We start from the raw sequence: 17376 nt of genomic DNA on the forward strand, positions 1-17376 counted from the left end.
TTGACAGGGATTTCTACATATAAACTAAAAAATATGAAGTGTCATGAGATTTTCCTTAATTGAATTGTGTCTGAGAGAAATGACAGTTGTTGCTGTTTGGAAACCACAAGTTTGAAAATGAGCGTGTTTAAAAGCAAAACAAAGCACAAGATTAAAAAGCCAGCCCAATAATCTTGAAGTTCCCTGAATTATTCACAGCATCAAGTAATTTTCCTAAATACATGAAGGAATGTAAAAGCCTGTGATTCTTGACAGTGGAAGCCGCAGTCCTACCACAGCTCAGGCCACGTCTCCTTTATTAAAGCCAATCCCAGAGCCCATGCAAGTGCACGTTGGTGGCAGTGCCCAGGCGCATGAAGCCCTTTGCAGCACCAAACCTCCATTTCAAATGTTCGGTGCCAACTTCTCACTGTGGAATACCTCACACATTTCTGAGAAGCATCACCAGCTGGGGAGCTAACTTGAGTCATGACAAGAAATGATGAGAAATATTTCTAGGTCTACCCATGCAAAGGTAAAATTTTTAGGAAAAAAAAGGAATATTTCATGATTTTCACTGCATCCTTCTGGATTTTGTTGGTTTAACTTAAAGAAAGTTGGAAGCCCCATGGACAATTTAACTTACCTGAGAACCTCAATTAACATTTATACAAAGGAGGTTTCTGTTAGGCTCACGCTAGCGTACAAAAGCCTAAAACATGAAAGGCCCAGAGTCAGAAGACACGCAGAAGGATTCTCAGCTATAACCTTTGGAAAACTGATAACCAAGTTCTTGATTTTTTTGGTGTGTGTGTGTGTGCATGCGTCTGACTTTTGTATGCAATACTGAATGTACATTTTTAACTGAACTCTGCTATTTATAAATTAATCAGTTACATCCAATTTACACAATACTGTATATTAACTGCTGGCTGACTTGGAAACACCAGTAAATGAATAAACTACGTCTGAAAGGAAAAAGAGATGATGTGCTCTGAAGCCGTTATTGACAGTCCGAGGATAAGGATCTGCATCAGATCCTACTTAAAGCATTTGGCCTCAGGAGGGAGGGTTTAGTAGCTGAAACTCATCCTATTCCATCAGATAGATTAGTCCAGAGTGTACAGTTCTTTTAAAGCCACTGTGAGAGTGTATTAGCTATAACCTGTTGCTGGGAAATATCCACGGATATCCAAAAGTAACTGTGTCCATGCTAGTAACCAGCTGCAGAGCTTGGTGCATCCTCCGACCAGGTTTGTTGTCTTTAAGCAGACCACAATCACACCAAAGGTGATGGATCAGTTCTTCCAAATGCAAACTACAAAGGTGAGAGTGTAACCATGCTTCAGCCCCAGTGAGGCTTTATCAGTGTAGAGGGGGGGATCAGCATCTTCCTCAAGAACAAAGGGAAGAACTAGAGATTTGGAAGTACTGGTAAAAAGAGCATAAAAAACAAATGCTGTGTAAAAATAGTAACTTTGCAGTGAAGTACAAACACTTCACCTGGCAGTGAGATATGCACCTGGGTATATTTGTCAGTCACAAGAAGATGGCAAGCAAGCTTGGTGATGTGGCTGTAAGAGAAGAGAAAATCACAGAACACGAGGCAAAGCACGTCAGCCCCAGGAAGACAGGGCAACGGGCTGCACCCCGCAGGCCTGGAGCACTGGGCACAGATCCCCTCACTGAGGGCAGCAGATTTGAGGCAAATTCAACCTGAAACAGACACAGAGAAAGGAGAGTAGGAGCTTCAGGAACGTATTGCAAAACAGGAGGCTAAAAATGTGCTCAGCTAGGAAAAGAAGGCTGTTGTCTAAATATGTAAATGTGCATATTTAGTAAGTACATACTGAATATGGTGTGCAAGCACTCTAAGTATACAGCAATGATCCTTTCCTGTCAAGGGAAAAAGAGGAATAAGTGATCTGGGGCTATGAAAGCTGAGAATGACAACTTCCTGGAACAGCTAAGAGGAAAAGCACATGTCATATAATCACAGGACCTTAATTAGAAAAATAATGGTATACCGTGGCTGGATGAAGCAGGTTGCTTCCAAACTCACACAGTCCTTACAACTTCAGGAAAGACTGATGGACTAAGATGGGTGGAAGTGGAGCTTGTAGGCCTGGCTTGGAAAGAGTGGCGAGACAAGAAAGATAACCTGCAAATAGAGTTTCTTCTTTCTCCCAAGCTGGTGGGTTCAGTCATATAACCCCCAAAACAAGAGCACCAAGATTTTGGGGAATAACAGCCTTTTAGAGTGTCACAGCTAAAGCTCTGACATCTTCCAGTTTCAATGTCCTTACTGAGGAAGGACAAAGTATTCTGCCTGTCCACCTTCATTTTCAGAAAAGAAAAAAAAAAAAAGAAAAAAAGAGCTCCCTCCAATGTTGAGCTGGTCAGTAAATGAACCCTACGTCCCAATCTTTTTCAACTGCTATGATGCAGAAGAAGGTGAAGTGCTATTAAGCTAGTTTACAACACTGGGCAAAAGTGATTTTTTGCTTAATAAGGAAATATCTAGTAATTGGTCATAAGGCAAATGGCATTAACGAGCGGGCCATTTGGCTCTAAATGAACAGATCATAATCCAGAGGGTTTCATCTACATCGGTCTTTGCTCTTTAAGAGGTTTTCATTTCAGGAGTGAATCAGTGCTAAAATTATAAACTAATGATGACAGAACACATTGGGAGTAAATTTGGAAGCCAATCAACTACTAAAGACAAAACCTTTGTGCACTTTATACTCAGCTTCTGGATGTCTCAGGGCATTCCAGTTCAATTTCTCTGGTGTGCCTAGGAACATTTCCTTGGATGTTGTGGGCAAGAGGAGGGCTGAGACTCAGGAGATGAAATCTGTACAGTCAGGGCTAAAGGGAGGAAATGGCAATTCTGCAGACTAAAAGTAGCACAGAAGATGAGAATTGAGGAAAGGAGAGGTCTCCATGTGGAATTACTTTGCTAGTGATGGCCAGCATCCAGGTGAAACAAAGATCCAAAGAACTCTTATTTTGAAAACAAAACATATTAAAAAATACTTTTAAAGGTCAATTTGCAGCAGTTGAAGTTATTTCAGTTCTGACAAAGTTTAATCTCAGTGAAAAATGTGTCTACCGTGCCCATCAATGGATGGGGTTTGCACTGGTGAAGCTCTGATGTCTCTGGAGGTCTGAAAAAGGCAGGGATTTGAACCATCCACATTTAGTGGATTCAAACCAACCCCGCATGCTTTAAAACTCCTGTAGGTAGATAAATCATTTCTCAAGCAGTGCTTCTTATTCAGATCGCACCCCCTTCAATTCCTGCACTCTGTTTATGTTGAATTATTTGTCTACCAGCTGCATAGATAATTTAGGCCTAAATAATCTGATATGTTAAGCAAACAATAAGAAATCAACCCAAACATTTTAGCTCACGTAGCTCTTTGAGAGTTTCAATTTTGCTATTAAATGCCACTGGAAAGTGGAGGGAAAGACAATATTTCTGTGTGGCATGCTGCTCATCTAAACTCCTCCCTGCCAGCTCTGTTCAGCCTGCACAGTATAAGCCACAACTCTTTAATTATCATGTGTTCTGCCAAAGGTGCAGTCAGGGGTGTTTATAAGGAAACGAAGATGGTAAGCCAAATTTCATTTGCAGATCAGACATGCCTGCTAGCAGATGAAGCCAAGGTTTTAGGTGTAGATGAGATCAGTAGTTCTGTCCTCCAGGGAAGGTGGCTGCACCTCAAAAATTAATGAGCAATTTTTCAAATTGATGTTGTAAGTTAAACTAGTCATTTTCACAATTAAGCGCTTCACCAAGCATTTAGGAAACAGTAGTTTCTCATTGGAAAACCAGTTCTGAGGTCCAACTGGAGAAGATACAAAGCAAACTCACAGTTATATCAGCTCTACTCAGCCACTGTGTGAATACCATTGGGAAGGGAAGTAAGGACATCTCCTCGCAGGGCAGGGAGAGGATGTTCCATGTTACAAAGGCACTGAAGTCCAAACTGGGTAGTTTTCCTGACCACAGTAAATCACTTTGCCTGTTACAAAGCCAACCTTTAAATTACAAACCTTACTAATAATTATTAGTTATTTTCCTTCTGAGTCCTGCATTGGTTTACTATAATAACCAATACTCCCCTGACCCACTGATGGGGAAACTGAGGCAACGCACAAGACTGCCTTGACAGTAACCACACGGCCTGCAAACGCAAGCTAGCTCCCTTATCTCCTGGCCCACCTTCAAGACAGCCTCCTCTTTCCCTCCCTTCTGTGATGGGGCCACCTCTGTCATCCTTTCCTAGACAGAATTTGTCCAGAGCCCGCTGCCAGGCCCGCTATGGTTTCTTTGCAATGCATCACACGTGTCAGCACAGGTGCCAAGGAAACGCAGCATTTCTTTTGGCAGCGGAGGCAGCACACAAAGACTTGATGAACTGAACTCACAACATGCTGTGCGAGTTTGGGTAAGGTTTTATTCCTAGCCCAGGTTTCCTGTGCACCACCACGTGTCAGTTCTAACATACAGGCTGACCCTGTAATGCTAATGTGAAGTTGACTTTAAGGGCAGGGGGAACTTTGCGTGTGAAAGAGTTGCAGTTTTGCAGACAACCAATGTCCTGATGCATCTCCTGCAGCCAGAGGAGAAATGGTGTGTCCATGCTGGAAGCCAGCTGAAGTCAAACTATTCCTCCACCGACACAAATACTAGCTTTGTTGTTACTGCTTCCTGTGCTGTTTATAACAGGAAAGCTTTTGTAGTGTTTTGTTTGGATTTTCTTTTGCCTTTTGTTCATCTATATAGCAAAGAAAACACAAAGTTTAAGCTGACCCGATTTGGAGCAGACCCAAAGTTTCATGTTAAAAAAACACAGAAAACAAATACAGCCCTTGCAGACAGAAATGAAAGGCCAGCTATCCCTGTTATGCTGAAGACATTCACTTTTATTACATTACATATGATACAAGTCCTAGCTGTCAAAATCCTCAGGAGCACCTAAACAGATAATAAACAATCAGTGAAAGACTTATGGCTACATGTTTTTCATAGTATTGGAAATCACCTGGGAACTATATTTTAATGGAAAATACAGCTTGATGGAGACAAGCTTCATAGATTTATGAAGAAACTGCAGCACAAATCAAGTGGAGGGTTTAGCTTTCCAAAATGGTATGGAAGCACTAGAAAATAGCACCAAAAAAAAAAAAAAAGAAAAAAGAAAGGACGAAGAAGGACAAGCAAAGAGGAAAGCGGAAAGAAAGAAGTGCCCTTCTAATGATTTATGCTGCAGAGAAGGAATATGCCTACTTGTGATCCTGTTACCCTCACTGCTCCTTGTGATTGTTATTCTTCCCCTAAGAGAAGCGGTCATGTTACACACTGACAGAAAGTTACACCTCTTCAATGTGATTTGTCCACTTAAAACAACATTTATCATGTTGCCAGTTTATAAATCATTTAGGCCAACGAGATTAAGGCTATAGGAAGCCAGCACCCCTAACTGATCCCCATGCCAGATAATTCACAGACCTGCATTTGTTTACACTGAACCTTATCAGCCAAAATAGTAGAGCCCAGTGCCAGCTAAACGCCGGTTCCTTCATCTGTGTGAGCACAGGACAAGGTGCAGCACCAACACGTTGGAGGCCAGACTCCTGCCCCAAGCACAGCCCTACCTACAGCAACCCGCACCCTGCCAGCCTCCCAAAGCCAAACGCCTCTTCCTCTGCACACCAGAGGAGCAGAGAGGGGAACGGAGCTAAGAGGCTCAAGGCTCACCCATGTATTTTATCTACCTTGCATATGATGAAATGGAAAACTTCAATTTTTATTTATTTTTCAACCAATGTAAATACTTTGTCCACTAGCCAAATCACAGGCACAAGCCACCCCACCTTCTTCGCTCTGTGCTCAGCATTGATTCCACTAAGCCGAAATGGTCAAACTTAAGGTTGGCCTTTTGTCCAATTTAAACTCTTAAAATGATGAGAAGAGGCTGAAATCCCATCTCGGACACATGATCCAGCCCGTACCACAGTCTAAAGTTACTGAGAGACAGCAGGTGCCAGGCCCCAGCTCAGTGAGCTGCACGGACCTGCACGCAGCGAGACAGCCCATGCACCCCAACTGAAATACAGGATTTTAATTTAACTTGGGATAAAGAGCCCCGCCCCTCACTTCTTATATTGCAAGGAAATAAAAAACAGCTAAGCACTAAGGGTGAGAGCTTTGGATCGAGAGGATTTCAAACTAATTGACAAGCAATTAATAACCTTAGACCTGATGATCTTTGCATATGAAAGATAGCACAAGGGAAGAGGAACTACAGGGAAAACCTTTGTCATTTAATGTCCTTTGCCTTAGATGTGGTGTTTGAAACCCACATGGAAAGTTATATTAGTCTGTGTAAGACACTGTCCAGACAGAGCTCTTCTGCAGAATCTTGTAATCTGAAGCTCTTTTTTTTTTTTTTTTTTAAATGGGAAACACTTATAAAGTGAATTATTCTTAATCCAAACAAGAGATGAAAAATTACAGGATCAAAAATCGCCCTGGAAGATACCGGATGAAGACTTAGCACACCAGACCTACCTATCCTTCACCACACAGCACCACAGGCCTTGCTTCAGTTTTCAGTTAGGGGCGCATGGACCAAGGCACCAGATTAAAACCCACAGTGGGTCTTTCAGTGACGATACTGCACAACTGCTTTTGACAGATCGTTCTGGAACATGAAGCTCTACGTTGTCACAATTGCATTCACAACTGGGGCCTTCACCACTTTGAACCATTGCCATCGCTCTTCCTTCCACATCTAGGTGACACCCCAGTTACTTTGCTGTCTTCCCTTTGGTCTCCTGTAGGATCTTCTAGGTACAAGTTATAGAATCCAGTACTGTGGTCTTGGTGCCACCTTCTAAAATGCCCAGCACTTCGTGATAACACATTCAAGGAGTTTTTCAAAGGTATGATGATTGCTTCCTGGAGAAGTAGCTGTCCAAAAATACTTGTCTACCTCTGACAGCCTGTCTTGGAGAAACTAAAATTTAAGACTCTGCAAGGTTAAAAAGAAATTGGAAGTACACAGCTGATTCTTCAGAAACAGCCACTGGTTTAGGGACAACCAGCACAAGATGCCCTGGGCCTTTTTTTTGCCAGAAACGTTAAATATAATGCTCTGGCTTTGCCATTTAACTATTAAAGAATACTGAATACTGACATGGCTATCAGGATATTTAATGTTTGGGTTTAAAATGAAATGAGGGCTATCTGTAGAAAATGAACTGAAAAGTAGCAACACGCTAGATAAACTTACTTCTCTGCAAACTGCAGAGTACAGAAAGGAACCCAAACAGCTTAAAAAGAAAGCTTCCCATCAGCAAGAGTAACTTGTTTGAAGAGTGCTGGTCTGAGAGCTGTAACGCCCTAACCATTCAGCAAGGGCCCTCCTGGATCACAATGGAAGAAAAAACGCCCAGTCATCAAAAACCATATGCATAAAGTGTTTGTTGTTTTAACAGTTTCTCTAGCATCCACTAAAACAAAGGCGAAATGTTTTTTAGGACGGACAGATGCCTGGTCACCATGTACTGCTGCTGACAGAGCCCTGGAGAAAACCTCTGGCAGAATGAACTCAAGCAGACGGGCCAGGACCTGATCTGGCACGAACGGAAACCCATATCCAGGGGTGAGCGTACATCCGATATGACACCTGAAAGGAGATACTGTAGACAAAGGTGAGGACAGAAGTACAGCTCCTCTCTGATCATGACCCCGAGCACTCACAATCCAGGCAACATCAGCAAGAGCCACTAGAGACCTATTCCTCCAAAATCTGCTTTTGTCACCCCCCAAAAACATAAACATTTTATAGATTCAGAGCCTTTGCCTGTAATTACTACTCTTTGGTCCTGCAGAGCATGAATCTGCTGTACAGGCTGTACAAATACAGTGAGACAAGAAGAACAAGTCCCTGGGCAGCATTTGACAAAATGATCTCACATAGTGGGAGAACCCCTCTCTATGAAAGGCTTTCTGGTAGATGTACCCAAAAAAGCATGCTAAACGAGGCTGTAAAAATGTAGGTGTCTGAGCAACAAATTAACTGATTGACAGCTTCTGTCATCTTATAGAAAACAGCTTGCATTTTTTACAGTGTAGAAGAAAATAAAACTCTGCTCTAACAAGTCTTATATCAAAATGGATGGCCGGGCCCAGAGAGTTGTGGTGAATGGAGTCAAATCTGGTTGGAGGCCGGTCACTAGTGGAGTCCCCCAGGGCTCGGTACTGGGGCCGGTCCTCTTTAATATCTTTATCGATGATCTGGATGAGGGCGTCCAGTGCACCCTCAGTAAGTTTGCAGATGACACCAAGCTAAGTACGTGTGTCGATCTGCTCGAGGGCAGGAAGGCTCTGCAGGAGGATCTGGATAGGCTGGAGCGATGGGCTGAGGTCAACTGCATGAAGTTCAACAAGGCCAAGTGCCGGGTCCTGCACCTGGGCTGCAACAACCCCAAGCAGAGCTACAGGCTGGGAGATGAGTGGCTGGAAAGCTGCCTGGCCGAGAAGGACCTGGGAGTATTGGTGGATAGTCGGCTGAATATGAGCCAGCAGTGTGCTCAGGTGGCCAAGAAGGCCAACGGCATCCTGGCCTGTATAAGAAGCAGTGTGGCCAGCAGGTCGAGGGAAGTGATTGTGCCCCTGTACTCGGCTCTGGTGAGGCCGCACCTCGAGTACTGTGTTCAGTTTTGGGCCCCTCGCTACAGGAAGGACATGGACGTGCTCGAGCGAGTCCAGAGAAGGGCGACCAAGCTGGTGAGGGGTCTGGAGAACAAGTCTTACGAGGAGCGGCTGAGGGAGCTGGGCTTGTTCAGCCTGGAGAAGAGGAGGCTCAGGGGCGACCTCATCGCTCTCTACAGTTACCTGAAAGGAGGCTGTAGAGAGGTGGGGGTTGGTCTATTCTCCCACGTGCCTAGTGACAGGACGAGGGGGAATGGGCTAAAGTTGCGACAGGGGAGTTTTAGGTTGGATGTTAGGAAGTACTTCTTTACCGAAAGGGTTATTAAGCATTGGAACAGGCTGCCCAGGGAGGTGGTGGAGTCACCATCCCTGGAGGTCTTTAAAAGACGTTTAGATGTAGAGCTTAGGGATATGGTTTAGTGGAGTACTTAGTGTTAGGTCGGAGGTTGGACTCGATGATCTTGAGGTCTCTTCCAACCTAGAGAAATCTGTGAATCTGTGAATCTGTAAAAGCAAAACTTCTAAGTTGAGAGCCCTTTGAATTTAAAGCATCATTAAAGATCCTCTTGAGCACTGAAGATCTAATGGCACTTTTGACCAGAGCACATAGTAGTTTCCAGGATGTGAACTCCATTCTCTCTACTGAACTCCCCATCACTCTCTCCGTAACTGTACTGTACTTTCTTACTTTCCTTACCCAGAACATTGCTTGTAGTCAGTGCCTCTGATCCTGCATGGTACAGCCCAGCCCAGGGGGGCTGCCCTTTGGTGGTGGATAAAGCAGAATAATCTGTCCAAATTTGGGTCTTTGGATGCAGCTTTGAAGCACACAGTAGGACTTACAGAAGTTTCAAAAACATAAAGGACAGAGAGAAAATAGAGGGATAATATTATCAGAGCAAAAGCATAATAGTAAATCACTATTTCCTTTTAACAAGTGAATTATAATGAGTTCATTAAATAGATGAACTACCCAATATATATATATTACATAGATGTACTACTCTCTCTATATAGAATATATATAATATATGTAATGTATACATACACACACTATAGGAACAAATCCTGCTTGGGAATAGCAGCTGTTAGGTGACCTCCCAGGTCTTCACCATTTCCAGCTACACCACTTTTAAGAGCTTGGCACTGAAACACCACACAAAGTGACACTTTTTTCCACTCACTCATAACTAAGTCAGACAAACTATTTTGCAACAGAATTAAAATTAAACAGACCTCACAGAATGAGAGAAAGGTTTTGCTTTGTTTCATTTTATTTCACCGGGAAGTCACTGCTGCTTGGTTTAACAATAGACAAGCCTTCTCAGGTGATGGGAGGAATGAAAAATGTGAGTGGTTAAGAACTCCTGATCATTGAGGAGATATTTGAGACAGAGAGCTCGATTAACTGCTTGCTAAGAGACAGAGGAGAATATTGTTGCTTTTTGCCACTGTTTCAGCACAGCAAAGATACACACAAGATGCCAATCTTGCATCTGGATCTGAATTTCAATGACCACACCTGGGTGGGGGTTGACATTTAATTTAGATTTTTTTTTTGTAATTGGTTAATACTAATATCCACTGTAATCCTCAGACTACCTTTACTGAATTTAAATTTCACAGAATATCCTATCACACAGCTTATAGCTACTGCAATTGCCGCTCCTCTGCCTAAACAAGTGCATGGCAAAAATACCATTGTCTATTATCAATTCATAGCTACCTGTACATGTCCACAGAGAACACATGAATTTTGGCTTAACACGTCTAGAATCAAGTGCACCAGATCAGACAGTATTACTTATGACAAAAGGATGTAAGGAAAACTCTCCTGACCTTGCTCTCCTCTAAGCAGAAGAGCCTGCTCATCTCCACAGCACAGGCAGGGATGGAAGAGAGTAAATTACTCAGGACCAAAACTCACCTGGAGCTTTAAGTCAGTGCCTGCACTAAACACATGCACGAAATTCTGCCAGATTGGAAACACTACTGGCAGATCCTATTGCAATCACATCTAGAAGCAGGTAAAAAATCACATCTAGAAGCTTAGTAAAATTCAGCTCTTGATTCATATCTGTCCTCAAATCCTGAAGTCTAGGTCTGAGCTTCTGGGTTGGATGCATGCCTACTCCGAAAAGATCAGCTTGAGATAAAAGCTAATGTTTTCCCTCTTTGCCATAGAAGACAATTACGGATTTGTCACCTGAAACCATGCCTCTTTGGGACAATCTCTCTCAGAGGATGCCGTTACAAGTGTCCCCTTAGCAAGACATTACGCTTGCCATAAGATTTCTATTTCTATTTTCATCAGCCTTTGGTGTAGTATCTCCAACCTGTAAAACACATGCATGGGACAGAGAGAAGGAGAGCTGGAAGATAAGATAACTCTCAAGGGAGAAGGTTTACAAGATGATTCCTATTTGGGTGCTATGCAGTATAGACCAGTCACATGAAAAAGAACAAAATTGAAGCCTGTTTCAAAGTGGAAAACAATTGTTTAAACAACCTGAATGTAAAAGGGAATGAACTGCTCTCCTGCTAGTTAAATCAGTCCTTCAACCTCTTCAGTTACACGACCTTCCTAAATGTCAAAATGTTCTATGTGTTTTCAGCTTCTTGGAGATCTGAGAGCTGACCATGGACCACTGATCAGCCAGAGGGCAGAAATAAGTCATGGAGAAGGGTAAAAGCTCTTACAATAATTAATTTGAATTCAGCGTAAATGAAGGTTTCTAGAAATTGGGGTGAGGGAACAAAAAGAACTGGTTAAATACTAAAGTCTTTAATAAATTTGCAAGTGGTCTTTAACCCACCAAATCAGAAAAGGATGCACTTTTTGATCACCCTGAAATTCAACAGTGCTTGTCTTAAGGGGAAGGGCATTGGTTCATTATAAAGACTTCAATTATCACCAAAATCTGAAAATGCTTGGAGACCAGATCTCGAGCCCAGATCGAACTTTTACCTTAACTGAAAACAAATAACGTTTAAATGTTTCACTGAAAAACAGCCTCTGAACAGTACAGTGCAACTGACTTTTGCCTGATAAACCACCAGTGAAAGGATCGACCAAACACCTTCACCTCAGAAGCCACAAACAGTGTTTTCTGAATTCGACATCTCTTTTGGTCTAGCCTTTGTAGCAGACTCGAAGCTTCAAAATCTTTCCTGCACACAGCTGTGTTACAAATGCCACCAAGACAGCCTCCTCACTGGGGATTGTCTTTTCCCACAAAAATCTATTAAGATGAAAATCAGTTAAAATGTAATGTATTGTTAAGTGAATTAAAATATTCTTACTAGTTTGTTGCAAATGAGAATTCAAAGTTAGTCCACTCAAGTTCACCATTTGCTATTCATCAACCCCAAATTACAGGATACTGAGCCAGCTAGGGATCAATGTATGTGTTTATTTTCCCTTCAGATTTGTACCCGTTATGCAATGATGGAGAAAGAATCATGATCAGTAGGAGGGCTAAAAGGAGGATATTGCAAGGGAACAAGAAAGTCCTCTCCTATTATTTTTACTCATAGTCTCCCATCACAGTCCTATCCTCTGAAGTTAGAGGCACACATACATAATCCGGGAAGTCTTCCAGATTTCTTTTTAAGGAAATGAAGTTCTCAACACTGGCTGCATTAAGAAGGGTATTTTTGGTTTTCCACAGTTCCATCAGCAGTGCCGAGTAGGGCTCTGAATACATGCCTGGAGGTTGTGCAGCATGCAGCTCTGTCCTTGCAGAGCTAGAAAAGCTGTCATCGCCATACCAAGTAGGCTACGCCTCCAATTTTCCCAACAACTGTGCTACGTCACACGCTTGCGCATGGCTCTACAACAAAACCCATCCCAGTGCTGGCCACTTACGGCAGGACTCCAGTTCAGGGTGTGAGCTTTCCAAATAAATACTTTCAGCTATTTGGGCTGTGAAAATAGTCTTCAAAATGCATGAAGACATCTTCACTGGTAACTCCAAAACCTAAAGGACCCCCAGGACTTCCCAATGCCTGCTCCTCTCTGTAGCAGAAGCATTGAACTGATGTGCTAATGCCACAGCCTGAAATTGTGTTGCCTCCCCAAAGTTTCAAAGTTCTCATTAGTCCTCCTCAAGTACCCAATCGTTCAGTGCTCCCTACTGTAGCTGCTATGAGGTATTTCCACAAACCGAGAATAAAAATATTAAGTATATTTAAAATAAAATCCACAGGGATTGTATCAAACAAATTCGACTAACTGGAGTCTATGTGCTTGTTTATTTTCCCTTCAGATGGTACTCTTGTTATGCAGTGGAGAGAAAGAATTAAGATCATTATGAGGGCTAAAATAAGAATATTGCAGAACAAGAAAGCCTCATCTCTAAAATAAGAATATTGCAGGAGAACAAGAAAAGCTCATCTGATGAATTGTTTCATTGACTTATGTGGAGTTATACTGATTTACACTGCTAATGACTGCTCCATTCTGCTGAACTACCAAGGACTATCAAGCTGAACGCAATGTCATAATGTGACAATATTCAGTACTTAACAGCTTTTTAATGTCAGATTTGCAAATGTCTCAATTTCATAATATGAAGGAGACATCGTTGAATTTCCACATTGTCACAGAATCGAGAAATCTTGCCATTTCTTCACAGTGGATTGTTTGGGATTGAAATATTTCTCATGAATAAATTAAGTAATATAAAAATTGACAGCTCAACTATAACATCTGCTCATCCATAAAAGAGTCACTCCACCCAGTTGAGTGGGTGAAGTAAACTTTACAAGGTTGAATTAATGTAGGTACTGATGGAAATACAACCCTTTTTAATCAGCATAATTTCAAAATAAATTCTTAAGTAATAAAAAATTAAAGCACACTATAACAAGTGGAGTGAGATGATCTGGATTAATCAGCCACAGCTGTACTGTTAGTGGGAATGCCCTAAAAGTCCTAGCATTCTTCTCTCCCACAACACGATGAAACCTACATCAAGTTGCTTAAAAAACTTGCTTATGAAGCAACCAGTTTTTGAGCCACTACTCAAGTGTGTCTGAAATGATTTGAAAAAGTTCAACCCAAATACTGAGTCACTCCATTATTCAGGACAAAGCTTTCACAAACAATGCATCAGGGAAGAAAAAAAAAAAAGGGAGAGCAAACCAAGTATTTGAACAAATTTTCTGGAGAGTCTGGAAGGAGAAAGATCTCATCAGGAAAGCTCAGCCCATTACTGTCATTCGACAAGTGCCAACTCAGCAAAGTCACATATCAGCTGAACTTCAAACACAAATTTTCTTTCAAGACATCAGGTACCCGAAAGCAAAACACCCTCTCTTCGCTGATATGTAAAAGGAGATGGAAATCTGGTGAGAACTCAGAATTTCAAACATACAGGTGTTGTGGGAAAATATGAACACTATGTAACTGCAAGGCCCAGTTTAAAATAAAGCCACTTCAAAAAATATTAAAAATACAGGATGAGGGTAGTTTATCGTGCATCTCCCTCCTTCAAAGGAGTGTTCTGTGATTGTGTTCACCTCACGGTTGTAGGCATGAGATGTAAATGCCATTCTGATCCTAGTGCACACACACACCTTGATACCATTTCCCTCTCATAACCACATTAGAGCTGCCAATGTCCATGCATATACATGTAACACCGGGGCTATTCTGCAGCGGCAGGATGGCAACGCAGAGTGGTTTGACCTCTGTATGTAATTTTACTATCTTCACAGAACTGCATTCTCCTCTTGCTGATATGCTCAGTGATTATTTCTTGTCTTTATCTTTTGTGCTTGTTTGTTTGCTTATTTAGGTGGTAGCAGTGTGCTGTCCATGACAAATAGCTTGGAGGATTCCAAGCGGTTGAGTATTTCCTCCTTTAGTAGCTTCATAACAACTCTTCATTAGCAGCTTCTCCATTCCCATGCCTTGAGAACACCCCCATTTGCTTTGAGCTTTTTCTTCCGCTTATAGGTACACATCCCTCAGCCAAACGCCAGGGATCCTCCAGTCCCTTGATGGATCTGCTCAGGGACGGGCTGAGATCAGCTGCCAGGTCCTGGTAAGGGCAGCTCTCCTTTTCCTTCATTTACAGCCAGCTCTTTGTGAGATGCTTTAAGAATGAAGCTCGGAACAGACCACTCAGGAGTTCAGATGGGAAAAGACCCCTGTCTTCAAACATCCTTGGGGGTTGCTAACAAGTCTACGCATTGCTGCCAGGGAATTCCTGTCTTTTGGCTCTCCTAGGCATAAGTTCTTACCCAAGTGTTGTGGTTTAACCCGGCCGGCAGCTAAACACCACACAGCCGTTCGCTCACCCTCCCCCCTCCCTCTCTGGGATGGGGGAGAGAAACGGGAAAGTGAAGCCGGTGAGTTGAGATACAGACAGTTTATTAAGACAGGAATATAATAATAACAATAATAATAATAATAGTGATAATGATAATAGTATTAATAATAATAATGTGTAAGAAAACAAGTGATGCACAACGCAATTGCTCACCACCCGCTGACCGATGCCCAGCCTATCCCCGAGCAGCCGGCCCCCCACCCCGGCCAGCCACCCCTATATATTGTTTAGCATGACGCCAGATGGTATGGAATACCCCTTTGGCCAGTTTGGGTCAGCTGTCCTGGGTCTGTCCCCTCCCAGCTCCTGCTGCACCCCCAGCCTGCCCGCTGGCAGGACAGAGCGAGAAGCCGAAAAGTCCTTGGTCTGGTGTAAACACTGCTCTGCAACAATTAAAACATCAGCATGTTATCAGCGCTCTTCTCATCCTAATCCAAAACATAGCACCCTACCAGCTACTAGGAGGAAAAATTAACTCTGTCCTAACTGGAACCAGGACACCAAGGAAAGTCCCCCACCTCTCTGATTGGCAGGAAAAAAATCAAACCCATGTCCACAGGGCTGCTGCCTTCAGAGAGGAGCATGCAAGGAGGGGGCAGGTACTTTGGTTTAGTTTAAAACAACTGACCTTAGTGATGACACCGAAGCAGCTACACAAATTATGTTTAACACTGCAGCTTCATGTGTATGCAGAAGCCAACCTTAAGTTAATATAGTGTATTTTCAGAGTTACTACACAGCACATGTTTAGAACTCCAAATGGAATCCATTCCCTTCACTCAGCGTGTGAGATAAATCTGCTAAATTAGAGATTTGTTTATATTCTGAGCAGGTAACACGAAAACAACATACCTACTGCAGTTCAAGCAGTGCATTCCTAAAGTGGCCTACAGTACATCTGCACTCCAGTGCTGTATTTACATTTGTAACTCCTGTGTATTCTGCATGTAGCAGTTGTTCTCTAAAGCCTGTTGGTAAACAAAGAATACAATTTCTACCGTGATTAGACTTGTTTAGATCATCTTATTAAATTCAGAAATCGCAATTCATCTGCAAACATCCCTGTTTCCCAAAATCTGTCTGCTAGGGTCTTGGCGATAGGCAGAGTCTAAAGAGGGAAACCAACTCCTGATGTGAACAAAGCCTGCTTTGAGCACAATTAGGTTTTCACTGTAGGCACATTAAGCACCTACCAAAGCGAGGCCCTCATCCATGGCTGAGGCTTCCAGACCCCAATATAAAAGATAAGCAATCACAATAAAACAAGGTCTCAATTAATATAACTAAACTGCTGGCTTGGTCAGCATCCAAGGTTACAGGGAGATGCTGAGGCACATCAGCGAGTGCATGCAGATTATGGGAGAGATGTAACCTTGTGCTGCGGAGAGCACTTCAGCTGTGTTTCATACGTATTCTTCACAGTCCTTACAAGGGATAGTTCCAGCTCAGGAACAAAACCAGCCTTGCTCCAAGGGTATTGTATGTAAAGATTAACAGTGTCAAACGGTGACAGCACTATCGTAAATTCCAAGCACACAAAAACTAAGATGTTAAATCCTATCTCTATAACTTCTGTTTCTCTCAATGCGAAATTCAGAAGGTGTTGAATGGAAGTGATCACAGAAAGTAGTAGCTTGATTGATAAAGTCCCTATCTGGTCATTTACGATCTGGCTGAAGGAGAAGCAGCTTTTGCCAGACAGAAAAGCAATTAATCTGCAAACAAGCCGAGGAACAGCAGGGCTGTGCATTGGAGTCTCAGGCTGCTGGGAGCTCATGAGAGGAGATAAGACTGCAGCCTGCTATTTATTGTACATTTTAATTAAGTGCTTGTTAACGGCAGTTATCTTAACAGTCATAAAATTACTGTTGTAATGCATTTTGTTTGAGGAAAAAAAAATGGAGGGAGCCGAAGGACTTTATGAAAGCAGTCACAGATTGCTTTCACTTTAAATCAAAGAATAAATTCTGAAGAGGAGGGATGTTGCAATGATCTAAGCCGAGCCACTAATGGTTATTTAATGTGGCCATCAGTGTTTGTAAGTCCCTAGCATACGGAACGTACACAATAGCCTCCAAACCCTCTTTAACACTTATTTGAGATGACAGGAAAAATGAAACCGTTTGTGCTTTCAATGGAAAAGCAATCATTGGTACATTATATTCTGCTTGCCCTATCATGCTAATGCATGGTAAAAATGTCACCAAATGTATTTAAGGACCTGATGGAGTGTTGCTGTTTGATTCCTGTTACCGGGCTGATTAATAAAAATCTTCAATTTGTATGTAAATGCAGTGGGGTTTCATATCATCCGCATACCTGCACCTG

At 42.4% G+C, this 17376-nt stretch overlaps 1 protein-coding gene across 3 annotated transcripts in view; it reads right to left on the bottom strand.

Moving 5' to 3' along the window:
* Nucleotides 1-17376, bottom strand: part of LOC308176823 (uncharacterized protein) — a 239563-nt gene that overhangs the window by 96709 nt on the left and 125478 nt on the right. The window contains exon 5 of one of the 3 annotated variants that reach the window (XM_080553082.1): nt 16028-17373. The exons of the other annotated variants lie outside the window; for them this stretch is intronic. Coding sequence (XP_080409208.1) covers nt 17310-17373 — 64 coding nt within the window. The 3' untranslated portion in view covers nt 16028-17309. Of the gene's footprint in view, nt 1-16027; nt 17374-17376 lie in introns of those variants that run through there. 3 annotated transcript variants of the gene reach the window in all.

The sequence above is a fragment of the Anser brachyrhynchus genome (assembly GCF_964034855.1).
Source record: "Anser brachyrhynchus genome assembly, chromosome: 12".
NCBI classification, from domain to species: Eukaryota; Metazoa; Chordata; class Aves; order Anseriformes; family Anatidae; genus Anser; species Anser brachyrhynchus.